Below are 25913 nucleotides of genomic sequence, written 5' to 3' on the forward strand. Positions count from 1 at the left end.
TTCCATCCATTACATGACTACACTTCTTGGATGTTTTTAAGCTTAAAAATAATACGATCATGAAATTAAACTTTCAAAGATAGAATTAACTAATGCATGAAATGGAAAACTTAATTTAAAAACTAAAAAAAAAAAAAAAGGTAAAATCATCAAGTAGGAAAATTACCTACCCTGTCTCATCTCTGCTCCTAGCCACCCCCATAATAACCTATCTGAAAAGCAAGTCCAGCTCTTACAGACAGACCCCTTAAAGAATGGTAAGACTAGCAGAGGGATTATTTAAGTAAAATGCATGCACCAACAACAAAAAGCTGACTGCTTTTCGAGGACCAACCAAGCTACGTACAGATCACCAGCAGGCTTTCCATTGGGTGATGAATTCTTTGCCCATGGCAACCTAAGAATCAAAGAAGAGAAATCTGAAGTCCGCCCAGCTCCCCTTCCCCACCCCCACCGCGCTGCCAGTGCAGAAAGGCAGCCCGCTGGGGCACTTTCCCTTTCGGGTCCCCACGTCAGAGCAAGCCTGTCCTGGAATCGGGCGGGAGGTGGTTAAGGACCACTTAGGCCGAGAGAGGAGTAGGAGATGGCTCAAGGCCTCACTGTAGCAATAAGTGAGCCCGGACCCCAGCATCCCCCCGCCCTGCCTCCATGAGACGGCGGCTTTCCTATGGACAGGGGACAGCGCATCCCAGAACAGATACCCGCAAACCAGATTCCACCCACGGATTTCGCTTCTTACCTGCAAGAAGCTCCCGGGGAAGCTGGGTGGCGGAACACGAAGCGGGGGGCCCCGCAAAGGATAGTCGCCGCTACTGCAGCCGCCACCAGGAGGTAAAATAGGGAGGAGCCCTGAGGGCCGAAGCTGCGGCAGAGTAGTCCGCACCTCCGGAACAGGAAGCCAGGGTGTAAAGGGCAGGATTGCGGCGCGCGAGGCAGCTCTGCCGCGCATGCGCCCCAGATGCCCTCTGAAATTGGGAAAGGAGCATGTGCGTCAGGAAGAGCTAAATCTAGAAAATCCAATCAGCGCTCTGCGTCTCTCAAAAGGTGGAGCGATCCTTGCTAGATTGCCCCTAGCGTCTTCCTTCCATATCCGGGTCAAAGCTAATATTTCCACTGTCTTTTTCTTTGCTCTTTGGAGTATTTTCATCTTGTATATCTCCATGTAGTTTTTCTTTCACGTCCTTCCATGGAATATTAGCAAGCCTGAAGTTCTATCTCGGAACTCTGGAGATATTGAAGTTCTGAGCGCTAATAAAAATGACTTACTCCCCAGGCGAGCGGCCCTCGCTCCGGCTCTATCCGAAATTACCCGTGTGGGTGGTGGAAGATCACCAGGAGGTAAGACCTCGGTTCCCTGGTGTCGAGGTTGGGAATGGAAAAGCCAAAAGATTTTACCAAAGTGCAGGTCCAACCATGTCATGCCCCGGACACACTTTAGTGACTCCCTATTACCCACTTAGGATCAAATGCAAAATACTCTATTTGGCGTTCAAAGCCGGCCTCCTCTTGTCTCTCCAGGCTTCTTCCACCTCATTCCCGTTATGTACTCTTCCCCACGGTAACCCTCCCCCTGCCCCGGATTAGACTGTGAAGGGGACCCTCCGTCTCTCGGCTCCGGTTATGTTACATCCCTGGACGTCTCCCGGTGCTTGCGATGCGCCCCTTTCCGTGGCTTCCTTTAAGTCCTAATTAAAATCCTGCTTTGTACAGGAAGCCTATCTCTCAAATATTTGTTACTTGCCATATATATAGCTTGTATTTGTTCTGCATGTTCTCTTCCATTAGATTGTAGCATTTGTGTCTTTTTGTCTTTGCACAGTGCCTGGCACCTACTGTCCATTTAAGAAATATTAATTGATCTGTGGTATTTTTGTTTTTAAGGACTATTCACGTTATTTTTATTTGAGATTTGTAGGAATTCCTCATTAGGGTCTTCATGGAGTAACAAGAGTTAATAATGAATCAAACATTTATTAACATCTAATTGTGTACCAGGTACTGTGATAAGAGCTTCAGGTTCAAAGAAAGGCAAAACACAGTCTAGGTGCCTCCATTCCAATGGGGAGAAATACCATGCAAACAACTTAAGTACCAGCAAAAAACCAGACGAAATTATCTTGAAAATTGACTGGGTAATGCCGGTAGTTAGGCAAATAACAGAAAGATAGAGGTCAAAAATTTCAGTTTATTCCCTCAGAGTGAGACACACCTTCAAAATACATGTCAAAAGGAGACCTTGTTCCCTTCTGGTACAATCAATCAGTAAACATTTATTGTCAAGAAGAGAGATGTTTCACTATGTCAGAGACCAAAGTGAGGCCTAGGAGAATGAAGGTTGAAAAGATCCTTCAACTGAGAGATCATTAGTAATTGTGGAGCGAGCTGCTTGGATAAAATGCTATAGTCAGAAGCCAGGCTGTAGGGGATTAAGATTAAGAAGAGAATGAGTAAAGTGGAGACACCTATTGTAGATGGCCTTTTCATTCCAGTAGATAAAAGAAAAGGGACAAATTCCCTGCTCTGTGCTTGGACTTGGTCACAAGTTGAATGTGGGACTGTGATTCATTCATTCTTTTAAAAATGCAATTCACATATTAAAGTTGTTTTAAATAGTCATCACTTTAGACCTATAATTGGTGTTTTTAGGAAGCCTTGTTCTTAAGTTATCAGAGTTTATATATCCTGGAAAGATAGTTAATTCTAGAAGTGAGTTAATGGAGGGGAGGGGGGGAAGGGGAGGGGAGGAGGAGAAGGAAAGGGGGGGAGTCTATCCTAAATGCAGAATCATAGAATTTTAGAGCTAAAAAAAAAAAAGATCAATCATTTCAACATCTTTATTTTGTAAATGAGGAGCCTTCAGTCCCAAAGGAAATTAAGCAGGACTTGGTGGACTACATAGTGGTTATTGTTAAAGGAAGGACTGGAATGCAAGTATACTGACTGGAAATAGAAATTTGGACATTGTCATTGATCAATAATATTACATCCTCCTATTTAAAATTTAGCTCTTTATGCTATTAAGCTTTTTTCCCCCTCAAAAACAATTTAATGTATTTATCCTTCAATTTATCTCTTACAGGTTTTGCCTTTTATATACCGAGCTATTGGCTCAAAACATCTTCCTGCCAGAAACATAACTTTTGTTCATTTTGATTCACATCCCGACCTCCTTATTCCTGTGAATATGCCAGCAGATACTGTATTTGACAAGGAAGCTCTCTTCGGGTAATGCATATTCCACTTGTTATTTCTCATGTGTTTGAAACTTATTTCTATAGATATTCTGTAGAATTGTTTTGAAGTTTGACTTGTCTTGAATCAAATCAAATCACAGCATATGTTTTAGGGGTTTTTTGCTTTGAGTTAAACTCATAAGAATGAAGTAAAAAGTTGAGTAGATAACTTTGTGTGCTATTTGTAATGTGCCTATTTTGCTGAAAAATGGTCAGGGTCTTTTTTATTTGAGATATATTGTGTCTTTTGTTTTTATACCTCTGCATTTCCTGCCTATCCTCTATGAACCCTCCTATGTTAAAAAATAAATACATGCCAGCAAAACAAATAGATGTAAGACTGTATCTGATATTATGTGCCATATTTTACTTCAGCTTACCCCACTGCTCTACTAAGAAAATGAAGAGGTGTTTTGTTATCAGTTCTCTAGGGCTGAGATTGATCATTACAATTAATCAGAGTTCCTGATTGATTCAGTGACCAACCAGGATTCTGGAGAACCAGGGTTGAAGAATGCTACCCACTTCCTGACAGAAAGGTGATGGACTTAAAATGCAGAATAAGATAGTACATTTTGGATATGGTCATTGTGGATATTGATTTTACTTGACTATACAGATTTATTAAAAAGACTTTATTTTTCTCTTTTTGCTTTCTTAATGAGGTAGAGAAAATAAGTGCTTGTTTAAATTTTTTTAACAGTGCAATCTTTCCAACTTTTTTTCCTAGTGTTTTCATAATATATTTAAAATACTTTGTGATTCTTAAAGCACAGATAAATATGAACTGCTGTTATAATTTTATTTTTTTTTGTTTTTATTATAATTCTGTTTCTTTTACTCTACCTTAGTCTCTACGTGTCTTCCTGTGCTTTTCTAATTTTCTCCTGTTTGTCATTTTTCATCATCAGATTATATTGTTGTAATAATAAAACACAATTTGTTTGGCCCAAGAGATGGACATCCACTTTGTTTTGAACTTTAGAGATAAGAAGACATGACTTTTCCTCTATCTTTGCCCTTTTTGGGGTATATACCTGTTTGAACACGAGGTCTTAGGCATGGACAGTTTGACAAATTTTACATAAATTCAATTATTATTCTTGTCTTCTAAATTAAAGAATCTCAGATGGAAGACACCTCAAAGGCTGTGACTCCTAACCTGAAACCTAAATCTCCTTTATAATAGCTCCAAAATATGACAATATATTACAACAGGCTTGCATAGAGATGAAAAAAACTCATCATAGATAATATACATTAATACTTCATTGGATATATAAACTTAAGTGTAATGATATTCCCCTCTTGTTGCAAATTGAAATCAATCTGTTCCATCTCATGTCAATTGTCATCAAAGATCCCCCACAGAAAATTCATCCAATGTGCTTTGGTCCTTTAAGTTTTTTGTTCATACCAATAGAACACTGAATAACCATCTGGTTATCTTTCCCTCTTTCAATATGTCCACTCATTTCCTTTTCTGATTGTATATTTCCTAACTACGTCTTATATCACTGGGGTCAAACTCAAGATGCCTGTAGCTACATATTTATTTAGAAAACTACAAATTAACATTTTTTTTCTTTTATATTTGGTGTTGATATATTAAACTGTTGTTTATTTTCATATATTTATTTTACATTCTGCTACTTATCCAAGCTATTACTTGTCTCCATTTCTTTTATCTATGAGATTGTCCAAGGAAACCATTGTTATCTGCAAATAGGAATTATATTTGTCTTTTCTTTATGCTTATGATTTTTATTTCTTTCTCTTGTCTTACTGCTAGAGCTGGCATTGTAGGGACTGTGTCACATAACAGTGAGGAAAGGGGCATTCTTCTTTATGGTAAAGCTTCTAGAATTTGCTCTTTGCAAATAATGCTAACTTTTGGTCAGGTACACACATACACACATGGTCATTTAAATGTAGATCTTTTCCTCTATGTATTCTGTTTCATCTATTGATAAAATCAAATAATTTGTGATATTTTTGTTTTTGTCTAGACCTGTGATTTCATTGGTATTTTGAATTTCCTTTGAGAAAACTGCCCTCTCTCTTCCCCTCTCCATATATATAGAGTTCTACTTTTGTGTTTATTGTGTTCGAGAGTTTCCTCAGTGACTGTGAGATAAGTGACTTTCCTAAGGTCATTAAACCTATGTTACATGGTTCTTGACATAGGTCTTCACAACTCTAGTGCTCACCTTCTGTCCCCTGAGCCACATTACTCTGTTTTAAAAATAATTATTGTTTTCCTAATGTTGAATTGTCTTTACATCTTTGATAGAAATCCAGCTTCATTTGCTGAGATTTTATTCAAAATTTTTCTGTGACTATATTTATTTTTCTTTTTATTTCTACAAAAGGCCATTCATAGTTTCCCACCACCAAGCTCTTTTATTTTTCTTTTTTTATAGGGATATTCATCCTTAGGGTTAATACTGTAATTCTTTCATTTTCATTCCTTTCAGTAACAGTTTCCTATAGTTTGGAATTTTAAAGTAAACCAAGCAAATGTTGATAAATATGTGTGTTTTTATAACTAGTTCAAGCATATCAGCTATATAAAGAATACTTCCTAGATTAAAATAACTTTTTTTAATATTTATATACTTTAGAATTCAAATGTTTCTTATTTCCTTTCTAGGGAGTTGAGTATTGAGAACTGGATTATGCCTGTAGTTTATGCAGGTCATTTTTCTCATGTAATATGGCTCCATCCGTCATGGGCTCAGCAAATCAAGGAGGGCAAACATTGTTTTTTAGTGGGCAAAGACACCTCCACTACAACTATCAGGTAACTCACTTATCATTTTTGTAGGTATGAAAAGATTTGAATGTCTTTTGTGTCTTTTAGTTGTACCTAATTAGGATAATGATAATGACTCACAACTTTGTAAGCTAAGAATCCTGTGATATATGAACTAATATTTCCTTTCACAGATGAGAAAACTAGGCTTAGATAAGTATAGTGTCTTGCCTTGTGCTAAAAGAGCTAATAATTGTCAGGCCTGGTACTTAAATCCAGGTTTCTTTTTATGATCACACACAAATGTACTTATTAAATTCACACATGGATGAATGTGCATGTTATGTACATTGATATTTTGCCCTTAAGTTTAAGTGGACATTACAATCTTTTAAATTTCAACTTAGCTTTAAAATAGAAATCTGAATTCTAATCTTGGTTCATCTGACCAATAGCTTCATTAATTTACTTTAGTTCTTTGGCAAGCAGTGTCCCTATGCTGTTTGCTTAAAGTGTAAAACCTATCATAGTGTATATAACATACATTATTAGATCATTTTAAAAAATTATTTCATTTTACTTTCTAAATGTTTCATCATTTCATTCCACTGGTAACTCATATCTAGGACTTTTCAATTAAAAATTCATTTCTCTCACACTGTGAAAATAGTACAAATAATTCCCCATTTTTTAATGAAGAAATTTAGGCTGAAAGGAGTTAAATGTTAGAAGCCAGGTCTTCTGACTCCCATTCCATCATTCTTTTCCCAGTTCACTGCCATTATTAAATGTTTCTTGTTTGCTGATTTTTATTTTAATGTTTAAATTTTGGTAAATTTTTATTTTCAGGATAACAAAAACCACAAAAAAGAATCTGTTGCTACTTTTCCCTTTCTATGACTGCATACTGTTTTATCATCAACAATTGAATGGCCATATATGCTGTTTAGGTAAAATTAGGTCCTTATCTCACAGATCAGCTTTCTAAATAAAGGTATTTCTTTTTATTTCCATTTGTATTTAACTTTTTCAGTGATTTTCATCCAGTTACTAACATTGGCTGTAGTATTAAATTTTCTATCTTAGGATCACATATTTAGAATTGGAGGGACCCTTCAAAATCATTAATTATAAACAGTTTAAGGGTCTAAAGTGCATAAATCACATCTATTATAAGATATGTTATATAAAATTAGCATACATTAATATATACAGTACAATAAACTTTATTAATATCTTATATTACTATATCTTACTCTTGAAATGCATAACATAACTACATCATTACTAGGCAAAGCACTTTAAACCATTAAAATACTATTAACAATACAAAATATAAGTTGTACTGTTAGTATTTTAATTCCATAATAAAATTATTTTCAAGTTGTATGTAGGACACCTTATAGAATTTTGTAAAATGTGAATCTGACCTTTAGTAAATAGTAAAAGTAAATATGATTTTATGCCTAGAGCTAGATTTGAAGTGAGGGAGACTGACACTAACTTGAGTGTAATAGACAAATAACTTAACCTTTCTGAGCCTCGGAAGTTAGGACCACTTGTGCTTTGCTTCCTCAGATTGAATTGTCACACTAATAAAATCATAGGCCCTTGAACTATCAACATGATTTTCCATTCCTTTAAGCAGTTAAGCTAGGTATTCAGCAAAAGTGGGAGTGGGGAGAGGAGTAATATTAGCTGTTTTTTAAAAATTGCCAAATCCCTTAGCTAAAAGCGTCTCAGAAATTGTTTTACTCGAGTTTTTTGTCTTGCAGGTTCTGTTCCTTGTTGATCCTGAAGGCAAAATATATGTGAAGTATACTTAATGAAATATGGCTTAATTTTCTAAAAGAACATGAATTTCACTCCCATACAGAATGTTAGAGATAGAAGAGAACTTGAGATCTTATCTAATCAAAAGGTCACATAGATATCAAATGTCTAAGCTGGAGTTTCAATTCTGATCTTCTCATTCTTAACTCCTGTCTTCTTTCTTTTTTAATTTTCACTTTTTTCTAGTAAATTTATTTATTTTTAATATACATTACTTTATGAATCATGTTGGGAGAGAAAAATCAGAGCAAAAGGAAAAAGCCATGAGAGATAGAAACACACACACACACAGTGAACATAGCATGTGTTGATTTGCATTCAGTCTCCTTAGTTTTTTTGTGGATGCTGATGGCATTTTCTGTCCAAAGTCTATTAGGATTGCTTTGAATCACTGAAGCCTTTCTGTATTTGTGTACAATGTATTTCTGGTTCTGCTTGTTTCATTCAGCATCAGTTCATGTAAATCTTTCCTTCCTTTCTAAAATCAGCTTGTTCATCATTTTTTATAAAACAATAACATTCCATTATCTTCACATATCCCAGCTTATTCAGCCATTCCCCAGTTGATGAGCATCTATTCTTTTCCAATTCTTTCCTATCACAAAAGAGCTGCTACAAATGTTTTTGCCCATGAAGGTCCTTTTCCTCCTTTAAGATTTCCTTGGGATATAGACCCAGTAACAGTGCTCTTGGATCAAAGGATATGCACAGTTTTGTAGCCTTTTGGGCATAGTTCTAAATTGTTTTCCAGAATAGTAGAATTATTTCACAATTCCACTAACAATGCATTAGTGTCCCAGTTTTCCCACATCCCCTCCAACATTTAGTATCTTTTCCTGTCATCTTAACCAATCTTGAGAGGTATTAAGTGCTACCTCAAGAGTTGTTTTAATGTGCATTTCTCTAATCAATAGTGACTTAGAGCATTTTTTCATATAATTATAGATGGCTTTAGTTCCTGTCTTTTTTCAACTGTACAATTATATTTTAAAGTATTCTCTTTTAGGACACTTAAAATTATGCTAGTATAGTTTTCATTAGTGTAGAAATTTTATTTCCTATTTAGACTTTAAAGATGCTTTTATATATAATTTCTTATCAATAACTCAAAGATTTATATCCATCTTCTGTTCTTTTTTAATTTAATTTTTCAATCTTTAAAACTATGCTATAAAAAAAGGAGACCGGTCATTAAAGGGCCTAATTTAAAGTCCCCTCAAAGAAGAAAAAAGTAATGAAACGTAATGTTTTACTTGAATGAGGGTTGGTCTAGGGAAGCATCTGGTTATGCTGATTAGTTGGTACTTGTCTTGTTTTTTAAAAACTTAAGAATGTGCTGATAGTTCAGAGGTAAGACAACTGACTCATATACATGTAATTTAGTAAGGTAGCTTTCCATGTTAAGTATTATGAAAGTAAATTTTTTAAAGGTCCATGCTTGGTTTTTAAAAGCTTGAAAATACTCTAAATTTTGCTTTTATATTATGTTTTTAGATGCCTCCTGATCCTATCATGTACACTGAAAATTTTATCACATTTTCCCATTTTTCACTTTTGGAAATTGTTTTTCTGTAATTCAGGCTTACAAGTACAGATCATTACTTCTTAAGTGATGGTCTTTATGTCTCAGAAGACCAACTGGAGAACCCAAAGCCTTTAGAATTGGATGTAATTCTGGTAAATCCTTCCCAACTGGATATCAGTCAAGAGGAAACTGGAGCAGTGCCTTCTGCCAAGAGACTGAAGCTAGTTGCAGAAGAGTCACAAAGCACTTCATTGATGAACTGTTCTACCTCAGAAGCACTGTGTCCAAACTCAAAAGCAGAAAGGATGAAAAAGGATACAGGATCACAATTGGCTCCTCAAACTTCCACAACATCAGCAATTTCAAATTATTCTGAAATTCAAGACTGCCAAACTAGAGCCAGTGTTAGGGAGATTCTCCAGATTCTGAAGAAAGGAGATGCCTTTGTTTTAGATATTGACTTGGATTTTTTTTCAGTCAAGAATCCCTTCAAAGAAATGTTCTCTCAGGTAAATATATTAATGTGGATTACTAAAGACATACAGGATATAGGTTGAGAAACAGGTTTGCACTTTTCAGTGTCTTTCTAATCAGCTAAAGATATCTTAAAGTTCACATGTCATTGTCCATCATTAAACCAACCTAAGGAGAAACTAACAACTTAGAAGCAAGTGATTGTTAGGCTGTTTTTTTCAAATCACAGAAGCAGTACAGTATGAGTTCTAGTAAGATTAGAGTGCAAGAATCTGAGACAACTACATTACATTATCATGACAACAATAACATTGTTCAATTAAATGGGCTAATGTTCCATGTCTCTAATTTGCTATTTTAGACATATTTGTAGGCATCTACATCGAAAAAGTATTAAACTTAAAATGTGTGAAGCCATTAAATTTTAATGAGATTTTTAAGGATCACATATTTGTATCTCGTTTAGAATTTAAATTTAATGGAATTTTTTTTTTTTTAATCAGCTTGGATTTTCAGAAACCAAAAAATATTGATAAATGTCAGTGTTCCATTTTATTGCCTTTACACCATGGATAAAAATAGGAAGCAATTATGAGTCACTTAAATGACAGCACTCTCATGTAACATTAAAAGTTACTAAGATTTTATAATGTAAGCTGTATTCAGTGTTTGTCTAATGTTCATCTTCTTGATTTTTCCCCTTCTTGCTATAGAGCACAGTGCACCATGCCCTCTGGAACAAAAAAGAGACAAATTTCTATCTACAGCTCCCCATTTCTTTGCTAGAATGAGACGAATGTGTTCAAGTGGAGAATCATTCACTTGGAGCCAATAGCTTCCAGCTGTCAGATATTACTAAGTAGCAATCAGAGCTCCTTAAAAAGCTGTCATAATAAAGAATGCCTACACATGTATTCTAAGGCCCTTTCTGTTGCCCATATTCCCAGGTGGGATTATGGTGCCACATATGCTCTCCTGTATAAGTGATGCTGGCTAGCAGCATTGCACATGAGAACATAGGAGGACTTTTTTTCTCTCAAAGTCTTATATAAAACTGCAGTAGACTTCAAATTTGTGTGCAGGAGTTCACTGACTAAAATACATTTTATATTCTAGTCCTTTTTTTTTGCCAAGACTCCTTATGTGTACCCAGAATTTTGGCCTGGTATCTAGAAAGTCTCTTTATGATGAATAAGTATCTTGTTTATGATACATTGAAAAATTTATGAACAGTTAAAAATTTCAAAGGATTTTTATTATGTGCTTCATAGTTATGGTGCCTTTAATTACTCTAGACTTTGGGAAATATTTGTACATAACTAATTTATATTCATTGTTAAAATAGTAATCATTTGTAAAATATCCTTGAAAAGGATTGGATCATTTAGAGTAAAAATATGAAAATCACTTTTCATCTGATTTTTCCAGAATAACCTTTAAAGAATCATCAAAGGAGTTTTTCTTAGAGACAGCAACTATTAAACTGTTTTGCACTTCAATCTTTAAAACAATTAAGCAATTTTTTCATGGGAGCTTGTTTTGTCTTCCAGGAAGAATACAAACTCTTACAAGAACTATACAGTTTTAAAAAGCCAGATGCAGACTTGACAGAGGTATGCTAATATTATCGTTGGGAAGGGGTTAAAAAAGCCTGTAATATGTTATGAAATTAATAACTGACGGCTTGTTAAGGTGACAATTTCCTAGGAACTACTTCCTCTCTCCTGGGACTGTTCCTAGGAACATTCTTTTGCTATTCATTTAAACACTTCATACTTTTGTTGGAATTTAGGAATTATTTTCCTCTTTTCTTGTGGAATTGAAATTTTCATTGTAATGGAATTTTCTTTGAATTCTGAAATCATTTACAGTGTTTACATTCTATTATTAAAGGAGAGCTTGGTAGACTGTGTGGAAGGTCGAATTCATCAACTAGAAGATTTAGAAGCTGCATTTGCAGATTTGTGTGATGGTGATGAAGAAGAAACAGTACAAAGATGGGCTTCAAATCCTGGGTGAGAATCAAGGGTTGGGGGCATGATTTTTTGCTTCTGACATCTTTTGGAGAATTATTTTTTCTGTTGCTTATATTTGTAGATCATTAGCTTACTTTAAAAATAAACTTCTTAAAATTCTATAAAAGGTAGCATTGTTCCTCAGCTGCAGAAAAACTGTTTCTTGCTGAGGGAACTGCATCTTGAAAAATGGGAATGAGTCTATGAGTGGCTTTCACACTACTTTTTCTATAGGTTCTTCTCCCTTATATAATAGAGCAGGGTTTCTTCAGGGGTCTTCTGCTGCCAGAGTCCTTATTACTCAGGCATTTTATTAAGTCTACACATTCTAAGGTGTATTATCAGTGTAAGGGGAAAAGATTTTACCCCTTATTAGCATTGTTTCAAACTAGCATCACAAAAATATGGATTATTTTTATTTAAGCAACTTAGAAGAAAATTCAAAAATATAAGAATTATTACTGCTTTTTAAATGTTGCTATTTGTAGCTCTGTCACTGGCATCATTAGCTTCTTGAGTATATATTTTGTATTCTCAGTGAACTGAGAAATATATTCTTTCATGTTTTATGGGACTCCCAAAATATTGAATACTGTTGACTTGTTTGAGATTGAGATTTTTAACTTCTTTGTTGTAGTTATTATGTAATGTTTTATAATAGTTATCTCATTATGTATCCTCTTCACACACACACACACACACACACACACACACACACACACACACAAACATTTAGAACTTGGGAAGAGAGAATGCCATCCTTTACTCAGCCCCCAGGGTATTGCCAGTTTAGGCACGGGGAAGACTTAGTTGATTGAAAGTTCCAAGGCTCTAGTGAGTCAGGAAGACAAAGAAAGTGGATAGATGGGACAGCTGCATAATAGCTTCTGTGTTGGAAATTTGGAGAAATTGGTTCAGAAGGGCTGGCATTATAGATTTGACAATTACCTGCACAAGTTGGTTCACTGGACCCCATGGGACCTACTGGTTCACCAAGAAACTAAGAGTGAGAAGGCTTTAAAGGGGAGTGCCTACACTTAGTAGGGCTTAAGGAAGAGGATGGTCAAAGGCTCAGAGTTCAGTGTGACAGAAGCTGAGAAAGGGTTAGGAAAGTTGAGAAAAGAAAAGCCATCATTTGTAACAATGAATAGATTGTCAGTAATCTTGTAAAGAATAGTGTCAATCTAGTGATGGGATTTGGAGCCATATTATGAGAGATTGGGGGATAATTAGGAGGTGAGGAAAAGAATGGATATCTAACTGTAAGAATTTTATCTAGAAGTTTATATAAGACCAGTCTCTTTAAGAAGAAGCAGGGACAGATGTGGCCTTTTGTAGATAGCAGGGAAGAAACCTGTAGAGGAGAAAGAAGGAATAAAAGAGGAGAGGAAATGAGATCCAGGACATAAGGGTTGCTTTGCCATCAGACTAAAGCAAAAAAGAAAACAAGCAGGTGCTTATCCTTGAACTCAGGGTTCCTTTTTGAACCCTTGAGTTTGCATTCTTGCAAATACTACTTCTCATTTTCTTAAACAGATAGAAAAAGTTCCAGTGCTCGGTAACAGGTTCTATAATGGGCTAGAAGAAATATATCTTTTGCATCTTGAATTTTAAAACATAATTTCTTTTAGTTTGTATTTTAATTCAATATTTTTTAATTTTTTCAATTACATGTAAACATAATTTTCAGTATTCGTTTTTGTAAGATTTTGAGTTCCAGATTTTTCTTCTCCTTCCCTGATCTTCCCCAAGACAACAAGCAATCTGATATAGGTTATATATAAAACATAATTTCTATTATATATTAAAAGTGTGAGACCTGATGATCTCGTGTTTATATTTATTAGGCCTTTAGTTGCTTTTTTACTTGGAGAATGGGGGAGTAGTCTTGATACTTTCTTCAGCATAGCCTATAGAAAACCTAGTAAGACTGAGTGGTATTGATTATTATCCAGACCAAGTACCAAGTGCTATTTGACTGAGCCAGTTACCATCTTTGGACTTCATTTTCTGGTGTAAAATTAGGAGGATGAACTAAATGACATTTAAGAAACTTTCTAATTCTAAATTCTATGATCCTTTGAAATCTACATCAATTTCTATTAACTTGGTCTAAATGAAGCAGCCACGTGAATGGCATTCTTTTAAAAAGTGATAGTTTTTCCAAAAGAGCATATGCTATAGTGAGGCTCTTTGCACTCTGTCATGGACACATCATATACATCATACATTTGAATGTAAGTATGTATTTGAATATATTTTTCTATCTTGGATGCTACTTTTTAGACAATCAAAACATTGATAAATTGGAAAAATTTCAGTAGAACAAACCAGGATTGTGAAGGACCTTGAGTTCACATCATTTGAGGATCCAGTTGAAGAAATCAGGGATGTTTAGCCTGCAGTAAAGGTGATAATAATAACTGTCTTCAAGCATTTGAGAGATTATCCCATTGAAAAAGAGTTAACTTGTTTGACTTGAGCAGAAGTAGGAGCAAAGTGTAGAAATTGCAAAGAAGCAAACTTAGATTTGATAAAAGAATACTTTATTTCTTAGAACCATCCAGGAATGGAATGAGCTGCTTTTAGAAGAGCAAAGATTACTTCTCTCATGAGTACTGTCTTTTGCAGATATAGATTGGACAGTGATGGTGTCTCAAGCCTTTTTTTAATTACAAAGATCTTGTGATTTTTGATAGTATTATTGAATGCAGAAATTGGAGGTCTTAAAGAAGAGAAAAAAAAAGGATGCAAATTTGATATAATGTGATTGAAACTCCAAATATCATAATTGTTTCTAGGTAAAGTGAAGATATTTACCACTATTGTCGTTCTGCATTTTGCTTTTAGAGACTAGGAGGGGTACTAAATATATTCCAGCTAGATTAAACTAAATGGTTAAAATTTTCATTATGGTTTTTTACCCTTTGAGAATTTTTCTTAAGGAAAAAATAAAGCTGTCCCTGTTGAGAAAATTTTTTAGCATTTCACTGAGTAATTGTAAATTGTCATTTAAAAATATATTTTAGGAAACGTGTTTCTTTTTCCTTTTATCATATTTGTTGTGTATAAAAATTGTTTTTAAAGGTACAATGGAATGTTAGCTGAAAGGGATGAAAAGTATTAACTTCATTTTTCTACACATTCTACATAGTCAAAGTATTAAATAAAAAACACTTAAATTTAAAAATGAAAAGGTATTAATAGCTTTTTCATACTACAAGATATTATAAGATGGTCTTAATTTAAAACTATATGTAGAACTTATCTTTTTCTATTGTGATTTAGTAAGCTGCCTGTAGTGTTTGTTTATTCATGTTTTGTTTTTTTTTTTTTGGTGGGGGTTGTGTTTTTTAACAGAATGACATCCTTAATTCCACTTGTTCAGAGTTTGAAAAACCGGACAGAAACTCCAGACTATGAGATGGTAAATATCAATTGGGAAATATAAATTAGTCTTTTATAAAACATTTGGGGGTAGAAGGAAAAGATCTAGAAAGGGGAGATTGCCTCATTATCAAATAATTCACAGACTTCTTTGCCTTGGAAGTCTAGATGAATTACTATAAAATAAAAGTAAATTAAAAAGAAATAAAAATGTTGTTGAGAAATTTTAAAAATCTCTAATTCTGCTCTAGTAATCAGAAAAAAATGTTCTAATCAACATTTGGGTCTGTAATTTTTATATGATATGGAAGTATAATATATTTGGCTTTATGTATCCTCTCAATATGTTGGGGATGCCTATATCATGTTTTTATTTCCTTATAGAAAGTTTTTTATGTAATACAGAAAAAAAGGGGACTACTAGTAGGTATCCTTTTTCATAAGCCAGTATTCTAAGCCATGACATAAGAAAAAGAGATAGCCTTATTTGTAAATAGTTATCTTCCTCTTAAAACTGCCTCCTTAGTTTGAAATCCAACTCAAAATATGGTTTCATTAGCTATATTTGGACTAATGAAAGCCCCTACTTCTTAAAGTAGAAATTATTGCACACATAATCATAGAGCTTTATTGAGCTTTTAATAAAAGGTTTTGGGGTTTTTGTTTTTTGGTTTTTTGGGTTTGTTTGTTTTTTTTAGGATTTAGAAATTTGTTCTATGTCTTCATGTTCACATATTTTGGTAAAACTGAAGAAATTTGAAATCTTTTGGCATAGTGTGTAGAGCACTGGACCTGGAGTCAGGTAGTCCTGGGTTCAAGTTCTGTCTCAGACTTTTTACTAACTGGAAACCTAGGTTTATCACTTAATTTCTGCTTCAATTTTCTCATCTATAAAATGAAAGTTGAGCTTTAAATCTATTATCCTAAAAAATGAAAACGAACTGCTGTTGTCAAAATTCTTAGCACTTCTATGCAAGGACTTTAAAAAATATAAAACTTGAAAGTAGGCAGCTCTACCTTTCTCCTTTGCTTATTTGGGAAGTTCAGAGTCTAGAACATTGTATGTGCTCTAAAACTCAGTGTGTTAGTTTTGCTGAATTGCTTTTTTTCCCTCTTAGATAGCAAAGAAGGAAGACTTTTTTAGAAATGTATAAAAAGGAAAGTTTTAATGTAACAATGCTAAAAAAAAAAAGAGAGAGAGAGAGAGAGAGAGATTAAGGCTCTTTTATTTATTTTTTTAAACATTAGGTCCATCAAGCTGGTCTGACCTGTGATTATTCTGAGCTTCCTCACCATATCAGCACAGAACAAGAAATTGAATGTCTTATACAGTCTCTAAAATATTTACTAAAAAACTTACCGAAACCTACTCTTGTGACCATTGCCCGGTAAGACTTACTAAATTACTTTTTTCTTTTCCTAAAGTGCAAATTCATAGGATTGTTAACTGCTATTTTCTGTGTATATGTTCCCCATATTTAATTTTTTTCTCCTTTATTGAATTTTACTGTCTATATATTCTGGTTTCATTATCTAACAAATTTTGTTTAATGGTGGAGCAAAGCTAAGACATAGCAACATAGATTCCTTGATCCCTTTTTAGTCAGAAGATTTTTTTTTTCAGCATTGCTAGCAAACTATCTGCCCAAGTAATTCCATTCTTCTTCCCACCCAAAAGAAAAGCAAAATAAAAACCTTTGCCTCATACTAGTCTTTGCTACTCAAACCTCTGTTGTTCTCCACAGCTAGAGGAAGGCATGGGTTCATTCTCAAGTCAAGGTCAATCAGTGCTGAGACAGGTGTAAGAAGATCATTGTCAGAGAGATACTTTGATTTTTTCCACTTAATCCTTTAGTCTAGAGCTAAGCACTGGATTTTTTTTTTTTTAAGTTATGAAGTTAGTCATAACATAAAAGTCATAACTTTTTATGAAGAAAGCAACTTTTGCTTTCCTTTGCCTATTTTTTTCTCTTAATACTTTCTGGAACCTTCATAGTCTTCACCAGCTTTTCATCTTCAACTCAATACATAGACCACACTTTTAAAATCACTATTCTAAATATATATATATATATTTTTTGCCTTCTAGGTAGCATAGACCTGTAGCATATATATTAGAACTGACAAGAACACACATCTCAAAATAAAAAAATCTCAAAATAAAATACACATACCTTTCTTGGTAATGAATTTCAGGAAGGACTAATTTATTTTTTAAATTCTTACAGTCACAATACAGGCAGACTTTCATCACTGCAAAGTTCATTGAGTTTAAATAGTAAAGCTTAGTATTCTAATCTCTCTTCAGCTATATGTAATTTTATTCAAATTTTGATTACAGGTCAAGTTTGGATGACTACTGTCCTTCTGAGCAAGTTGATACTATTCAAGAAAAGGTCCTTAATGTACTTCATACTTTGTATGGGAATCTAGACATTCATTTGGAGTATTCAGCCAATTCACCACCAGCTTAAAAGGAAAAACAAATTCCTGTTACATTTAAAAAATGTGTTAGCAATTTTTCCTTAATTCTCCCATGAAGCTTCTTAAAATGAATATTTTCATTGCTTAGAAACTTAAAATTTAAATTTTTTCCAGTAATTTCCCCCCCCCCCCCCCGAGGCAGTTGGGGTTAAGTGACTTGTCCAGGGTCACACAGCTATAGGAAGTGTTAAGTGTCTAAGATCAGATTTGAACTCAGGTCCTCCTGACTTCAGGGCTGGTGCTCTATCTACTGTGCCACCTAGCTGCTCTCTGAAGTATTTAAATGCTATGTATTGATAATTACCTCATCAGAGGATTCTAATATCTAATCTTCAGTCTTCATCCATCAAGCTATTGAATAGCAAGTATGTCAGTGTATAGAGTAACTCTTTTTATCATATCTTTTTGTCTGTCCTTTCTCTGTCTCCCATGGCTCTTTCTAATCCAATCCCATTTTTTTCAGATCTGCAATGTGTAAAGTAAAATGGACCTTACTTACAAGACTAAGAGCTAGATGGGGCCTTCATCATAGTTATCATGAGTTCAAAGAGGCCACAAGAAAATTCAGATTTGTGGTTGATGGGAAGAACAAATACTTACGTACAGTTGCAATACAGTATGATTTATAAAGAAGATTCATATGTATATATTTTAGCATATGAACCAAGCTCATATGGAGAAAAAGCAGTTCTTGAAATAGTAAGCCTTTTACTGAAGGTTTAAGTTCCTTAGAATTATATGATTCTTAATGGCATAAACCCTATTGATATTTGTAATGTTTAATATTATGCACACAGTAGGCAAATTTATGAAGAATAATGCAAAAAATTAAATTGAACATAGTATCATATGTGAAAGAAGAAAAACTCAACAATTTTTGCCCTTCCATTGATTTTCTGAATGCCATAGTGTTTGGTTTTTCATTGATGTTATTTTTTCTTTACTATGAATACATATTTTGTCATTTATAGATATTTTGGAGATCTTAGTACATCAAGAATAGGGGGAGTTGAATGAATATCACATACTAATAGGTTAACACTTAGAAAATAAATTCAAGAATTATTGGAAAAATTAGTTAGCAATTACAAATGCAAAAAACAAAAATTCTAATAAACTTTCCACCCTTGATGTGTGTTGACAATTGGCCAGAAACACACAAAAACTTTTTTTCTCCATAAAAACAAGAGAATACTTGACACTTGACACATCCACATCTTAAGAAGTTAAGTCTTCCATCTGTGATTTAATAATTAGCATTCATTAGAAAAGACGTGTCCTTTTTTTTGGACTTGTCTACAATTTTAAAAATATTTTACAAGAAATCTTCAGCAATAAATCTTTTATACTCTTTGTCTACCCTAATAATCTGTTCCTCAAATTTCTTTTCAACAGATCTGACATGGGTAGCAACTCTACCATTTCTAGGAAAAACTAAGTTGTAGCTCACTTGTCTTCAGTTGTCATTTGAAACATCACCTGGTGTGGCTATTGAATGTTATCCAGTTCCTCCCTGAGGTCCTCATTAACTCTACTTTCAATACTTTCAAGTAAATGTTTATGTTTATTCAGGAAGTCTACTTCAGTGGCACATTTTCTATGTTTCTCTTCAGCTTCTCTAGTTTCTTGTTAGCTAAATTAAGATCGTTCAGTTTTTGGATAAAATCACTTAACATTTTTTTTTCATTACTCTTCTTTTCCCATTGTGTTCATCTGGTCTAGGGTCTCTTCTGAATTTATATTTTTATGCGGAACTTTGCGTTCTTCATTTTGGTTCAGTGGTATACACATTTGAATCCCATATTGACAAGAGAATTTGCACCAGCCTCAGGATTAAAACTTAATTTCAAAGTCATAACCTTGAGAATTTTCCATACACGTTGGAATAAGTTTTAATTTTTAATCATTTGTGATATTCTGCCAGTTATCCTTCAGTTGCATCTTTGCTTCTAGCACATTTTTGTCCTTCATCTCATAACTGCTTTTGTTTTGTTTATAGTTTTGTGGCTAATTTTTTTTTAGGTTTTGTTGGAATTGATTTTTTCATAATATATTTTCTCTTTGTTGTCAGTTGATTGAATATCATTATTTTGTAGCTGTACTTGGTTTATTATTTCTAATTCTAGTTCTGCTGTAGAGCTTATTTATTGAGACTATTTAATTTCTGGTTAAGATTCCAAATTATTTATATTTTCGTTATACTTTTCAACATTTGCTTCTAAAGATGCTTTAAGTTTTCTTAATGATAGGGAACTCATTAGACTTGTTTTTCCTTTTTCTTGTTCTAGTATTGCAAATTTTTCAATTAGCCTTTTTTTTTTCTGAATGTAAGAATTCTGTGACCTTTCCAATATTCTTATATCTTAAGGTTAAGATAGATAAAGGAGGCTGGGTTCAAAGAGGGATCCTGGAGTCCCCAACAGTCAATACCCCAGGAAAATACTAGCCTTGCCACCTAAGACTTATCTTCCTATGAATTCAAATTCAGTTTCTGATATTGACTGTGTGTGTCCGGATAAGTCACAACTGCCTCAGGTTCCTCATTTATAAAATGAGCTAGAAAAGGAAATGGCAAACCACTTTAGTATCTGCCGAGAAAACCCCCCACAGAGTCATGAAGAGTTGGATATAACTGAACAACAATTAATGTCCAGAAAAATTAAGTCATTTTTGCAAGGGCACCTACCAAAACCGGAGATTGAGCCCATTTCAACTGACCCCCAAAGGACTGGAGTAACTCTTTCCATTGTTCTGTACTGCTACTTTTAGCTTTATCATTATTACTTAAAAAATATTTCTAAACTCTTATTTTTTAATGTTATTTAGTGGGGTGTCATTTTAAAAAAAGAAGTCTGACCAGTCCATGACACCTTAATTTACCCTCTCATAATGGTGTTGGTTACATGGCTCAAATTACAAGTCAGTCTATCCGTTATGATGGGAAAGAGTTAATTTAAATTTTTATTGAGTTTTTCATTGTGTCTGATTCTTCATGACTCCTTTTGAGGTTCTGGACAAGTTATTAGTGCAATTTGACATTTCCTTCTCTAGCTCATTTTACAGATGAGGAAAGTCAGGCAGATAGTGTTAAGTGAATTACCTAGGATTGCATAGCTAGTAAGTGGCTAAGACTGGATTTAAACTCAGAAAGATATCTGATGATGAAGAATAATTCCATGCCCAATGCTCTATCCATAGACTGAATGAAATTTATCTATCTTTGAGAAAGCATTTAAGGAACCACATGACCATTAGGTTTTCATTTTGAATGTGTTATTAAAAATTAATAGAGCTCTTGCAAATAATATGGTGCCTTTAAGTATAAATATTAGGGAATAATCAAGTAATATCAGTGAACACCCAAACATACCATGGTTAAGTAATCATCAGATAATTTACAAGTTAGTGTCCTGTCATGAAATGTACCTAGTGTTAACATAAAGGTCACATTTTATTCCTGCTATTTTTCTGCCTTGTTAACAATCAAATCTTTTCATTTTCACATCTCATTCTGGGAAAGCCAACTGAGTCAAAACTGTTCTATCATTACTCAATAAGATGTTATTCAATTACTCATCTATCTGACTTAAACCACAGTATCTTTTTTTGGCTAACACTGCCCTTTATTTGTTACCTTCTGTTACAATATAAATTCACAACAAAAATCTTTTTTTTTTTTCATGTTGTATCCACTGTGCATGGCGCATTGTATGAGCTTAGTAAATGTTAGTTATGTTTTGTTTTGTTTTTTCCTATTCAAAGTGAATTGTTTGAAATTTGGAAGATTTGGGTTCTAGTTCTACCTCTGAACTTATTACCTAGTAGTCCATGAGCAAATCATTTACTCTTTTTAAGCCTTAATTTCTTCATCTGTAAAATGAGGATCTTAGTATCTAGCTTCTTTTAAACTTGGCTGTATTACCTTGGTTACTTCTCTGACTTCTCCATTATGCTCCAGAAAACTCATTATCAATCTGGGTACTCTTTTCACCACCCATTATTGCCTTCTCATTGAGGGGGTGAAGCCATGAACTCCACAACTTCCATTTAAGGAAAAAGTTTAACCGAAAAATTCTCATGTCTCACATGGCTGAACTATTTTAGGCTATCTCTGACTTCTCACCATGCTCCAGATTATTGAATACTTTAAACACAACCCTGTTTCAGTTTCCTTTTGTCTGTTGTCTTCATTAGATTGTAAGCTTCTTTAGGGTTCCTTGTTTTGTATTTGTATCTCTAGTACTTAGCGTAGTGCCTGGCACATAAAAGGCATGTGATGAATAAAACTATTAACTCAACTTACAGGTATTTTGAAGATCAAATTGTATGGCACTTTGCAAGCACTGTATAAATTTCAAGTAATACTCAATAGTATTGGTGCTTTTCACACTTTTCCATTTATCACAATCCTTAGACTGCTATATTTCCCATGTTGTAGAAGATCTTGTGCAATAGGAGCCTTTCTTAAAAGCAAATGATGACTGAGGGTAAATTACAGTACTATTCCAATTCAGTAGATGGTGCCATCACCAAACTACAGATGATCTTGTTCTCCAGTTACTCTCTTGTTTGATTTCACAAAGCAGCAACTTTGTCAAAGTCAAAACTGACTTGTTTTCTATTTTGATAAATCATGTGTTAAGAAATTTGGGGTGTTTTTACTTTGTGTTATTTAAAGCCAGGGCTGTGGAAGAAATCTTATTTATTTCTGTTTGGATACTGTTTTTTTAAGTTCTTAAAAAAGTATCATATATAGGAAGTCTAGTAAAGGAAATTTAATTGAGTAAATTATTTTTATGCATCAAAGGAGGCATACTTACAGAGTATTTTTTTTTTAAAAAACTTAAATTTAAACTTATAGGACTAATAAATTATCTTGGAACTTCACTGTTTTGAACTGATTAAATGAGTGTTTTATTCTTTAATTTTTCTCCTTTAATATTATTATTAAATATTCTTTAATTGTTCTCCAAATAACGCTAGTATCAAATTAAGGACTATCTTGGGTGATACTGAATATGAGAATTACAAGTACTTAAGGTCCTGAATGGTAGGCCATTTGAGCCAGCCACATTTAATTAGTTTTTCTGTTTTTCACATATCTTTTTGTGATGTTTTTCTTCTTTTAAAATAATATAGTTCTCTCTGGGAGAGAGAGCAGCTCTCTTGGGGGAGATTTTCTGGAGGCAGCCTTAGTATCAGTTCAGATCAATAATTACCCCAAACAGCCAGGTGCTTAAAGTTCAGATCTTTTATTGTCTCCATTTTAGCCCTGTTAGCTTAGAGGCCTATCTCTCTGCTTGGTTCCAAGAGCTCCTTCTGAATGTCTCCAAATCCAAAGCTTTGTCCTTCAGTCCTCCAGCCAACCAAGTGGAAAATGGAATGGATCTCTCTTGCCTCGGAGAGAGGGCTTCTGGCTCTCAATCTCCAATATAGCCTGGTTAGCTTTTCTTAGAGGCCTCTCTCTCTCTGCTTGGTTCTAAGAGTTCTTGCAGCTTTGTCCTTTGCTTCTACCTCTGCTTTCTTCAGCCTCCAGAGCCCGCACCAAGTTGAATCTGTTTTGCCTCAGAGAGGGCTTCTGGCTCTCAATCTCCCAGAGTGCTCCTCTCTGACCCCGTCAATGTTCCGAAGTAAAACTACTCATTCAGAGAGGGCTTCTGGAATTCACCCTCTCAATCTAAATTCACCTCCACTCCCTGTGTAATTCAGCTGAATGCTGTCTGACAGCCTCTGTCTGTTTCTTATATGTGAGAGAGAGGAATTGTGGGATACGAGAGAGAGGGATTATGGGTTTCTTCCCAGAGTACTCTCTGGCCCTAAGAGCTTCAAGGGAGGTGTGAATTCACAGAGTTACAAAGTTTGTGAATACAAGCATTGTATCAATTAGTTCTACTTAGTACTTTGTTTCAGGTTCTGGCCCAAAACATCAACTCTAATGAATTAGCAGTTTGTAAAGATTCCAACACCCTTTGCATCCTTTCCAGTTGTAGAACTTTAAATCAGAACTTACAGGAAAGACTATGTCAGTCTTCTCTCTTTTGGCTCTACTTTAAAACTTCTTTTTAAACAAAATACTCAGTCACTCTTCCCCTCTTGTAAGTTCCTTGACTGTCTTTACTTTTTGAGGGGAAGTAGGATATCCCCAATACTTGGCACACAAGTGCTTATTAAAATGAGAAAGCAATTAACATACCAGTTTCCTCTATGAGCAGTCCCTTGAAAGAGAAGATGTCACATTTGCTACTTGAACTAGGCCAATTTAATACCCTTTTCAAATCATCATTTTGGCATGTTGGAGAAGAAACTGCACCTCCCCATATTTTTACATACAAATTAGGTAGCACTTCATTGTACTTTGAGATGTGTAAGAAGAATTAGGAATTTCAGAGACATGCTTTAAAGATTTAAATAAAATTCTCAGATGTATAACATTTCTTCTAAAGAAGGCATTTCATGTATCTTTTATTAAGTACCCCCAATCTTCGCTGCTTAACATTTTCTGCTGTATGTACAAATTACCCTGGATTTCACCAGCTAGAAAAACAGGTAGGTTAGATTTCACTTTTTCCTCCAGGATTCTGTAGTATCATTAGGAGGGTTTGGGATATTTAAACTCATTAAAAGTCATTTTTATACAAATATTCCAAAAAGTTATAATTACAAATATACAAACTTAATCCCCCAAGTCTGGGAACACTCTGCTTCTCCCCATATACCATCTCCACCTCTAGTTAAAGGAAAAGGTTTAGATTCATAACTTTACACTTTGAATAAAGCACAGTTCCAAGTTTAAACCATACCTTAAACACTTCAGTTTGCCAAATACCCTAGTTTCTCAAGGTTTTCATGCTGGGCTCCTGAAAATGAATAACAAGGGTAGAAACAAACCCAGACCCTGACCTTTCTTGGAGCTGTTGCTTCTAGAGAGCAAAAAGCCCTTTTCCCTAGTATAATTCATAGCACACCTGCTAGTAATGAATTGGGATCCTTACCCTCTGGACACTTCGAATAACTACAGCAGAAAACACAGCTCTGTTTTAAAAGTTAGAAGTTTTAAAGATATAGACACTTTCTTTCACCCACATGATAGGAGATTCATAGACCTCTGTGTTTGGTAATCTAGAATGCTTCAAAAAAGGCCTCTTAAGGGTGAATATATTAGAACTGCCCAGCCATGTCCAAGTTAAATATATACATACATAACATACAAAATGTCAATCATAACCAGAAATCCATCAACAGTGTGCAAAAACTTAATGATATATGATGAGGCATTCCAATGAATGCCTCCAATGAATCCAATGAATATTTTTAAAATTTCAAAATATTTTATCATAAAATGCTTTTGGAAAGAATTTTTTAAATTTTCACTGACATCAGTGGAAAATAATGTTTGATAATAAGTTTCATGATATTCACTGTATTATACATCAAGAGGCATTGTTCTCAAAAAATAATGAAAATAGACATGCAAAATTTTGTTCATGAATCATATTGGGAGAGAAAAATTCTTCAGTATATTTTTTATTACTAAGCTATTGACTCAGTTTTTCTTATTTTCTTGCATCACATTTCTCTTTCCAATTTTTCTTTTACTGTTTTACTTGATTTTCAAATATTTTTTGAGCTTTTCCATGGCCTGAGACCAATTTGTATTTTTCTTGGAAGCTTTGGATGTAGGAGCTTTGGCTTTGTTATTTTCAATTATGTATGTTTTTATCTTCCTTGTTACCATAATAAACTTCCTGTGGTCAGAATTTTTTTTTCTATTGTTCATTTTCCCAACCCATTTCTTGACTTTAAACTCCTGAGCTCTGCTTCCAGGTGGTGGATGCTTCAGGGTTTTTGTGCAGGTATTTTCAGATATAATTCAAGGAAACCTATTAGGTTTTCAATTCTTCCTGATCTGTGCTCTTATTTTTGAATGACAGGGCACTATTTTCTGCCATGAAATTGTGAAAAGGGTCCCTGCTCCTCCTCACCTTGTGACTGTCACCCAGGACTACAACTAGGATCTGAGTATGGGCAAAGTAACAGAGAGTCCTGTCTTGGTGCTAGCAAAGAGAGCCAGTGTAATCTCATTCTGATTAATTGTTCTATCCCTTTACCATCTATGGGCTGAGAGCTCTGAAATCAGCATTTGCCATTGCTGATTCAGTGGCTCTTGGTTTGTTGGGTCTTGGTCTATGTTGATGGGCCTGTACTAG

General features: G+C 34.3%; 1 protein-coding gene across 2 annotated transcripts; it reads left to right on the forward strand.

Moving 5' to 3' along the window:
- The first annotated feature begins 1058 nt into the window (after window positions 1-1058).
- On the forward strand, window positions 1059-25463 carry C1H5orf22 (chromosome 1 C5orf22 homolog). 2 transcript variants are annotated; one of them, XM_051969894.1, is made up of 9 exons: window positions 1059-1338; window positions 3080-3225; window positions 5887-6036; window positions 9402-9855; window positions 11371-11433; window positions 11714-11835; window positions 15196-15262; window positions 16471-16610; window positions 17564-25463. In XM_051969894.1, the coding sequence occupies exons 1-9, from the start codon at window positions 1258-1260 to the stop codon at window positions 17694-17696; spliced, it is 1356 nt and encodes a 451-aa protein (XP_051825854.1). In that variant the 5' UTR covers window positions 1059-1257; the 3' UTR covers window positions 17697-25463. The 2 variants fall into 2 exon arrangements, with proteins under 2 accessions (XP_051825854.1, XP_051825855.1); XM_051969895.1 differs by lacking the exons at window positions 1059-1338; window positions 3080-3225 and adding an exon at window positions 3663-3772.
- Window positions 25464-25913: the final 450 nt, after the last annotated feature.

This window comes from Antechinus flavipes, chromosome 1, assembly GCF_016432865.1.
Source record: "Antechinus flavipes isolate AdamAnt ecotype Samford, QLD, Australia chromosome 1, AdamAnt_v2, whole genome shotgun sequence".
Taxonomy (NCBI): domain Eukaryota; kingdom Metazoa; phylum Chordata; class Mammalia; order Dasyuromorphia; family Dasyuridae; genus Antechinus; species Antechinus flavipes.

Excerpts from the sequence above, each read along its gene's own strand:
- C1H5orf22 (XM_051969894.1), top strand. The coding sequence starts at position 1,258 with ATGACTTACTCCCCAGGCGAGCGGCCCTCGCTCCGGCTCTATCCGAAA. Across the intron at positions 11,434-11,713 it reads CAGATGCAGACTTGACAGAG|GAGAGCTTGGTAGACTGTGT; the intron begins GTATGCTAATAT and ends CTATTATTAAAG. Across the intron at positions 16,611-17,563 it reads ACTCTTGTGACCATTGCCCG|GTCAAGTTTGGATGACTACT; the intron begins GTAAGACTTACT and ends TTTTGATTACAG.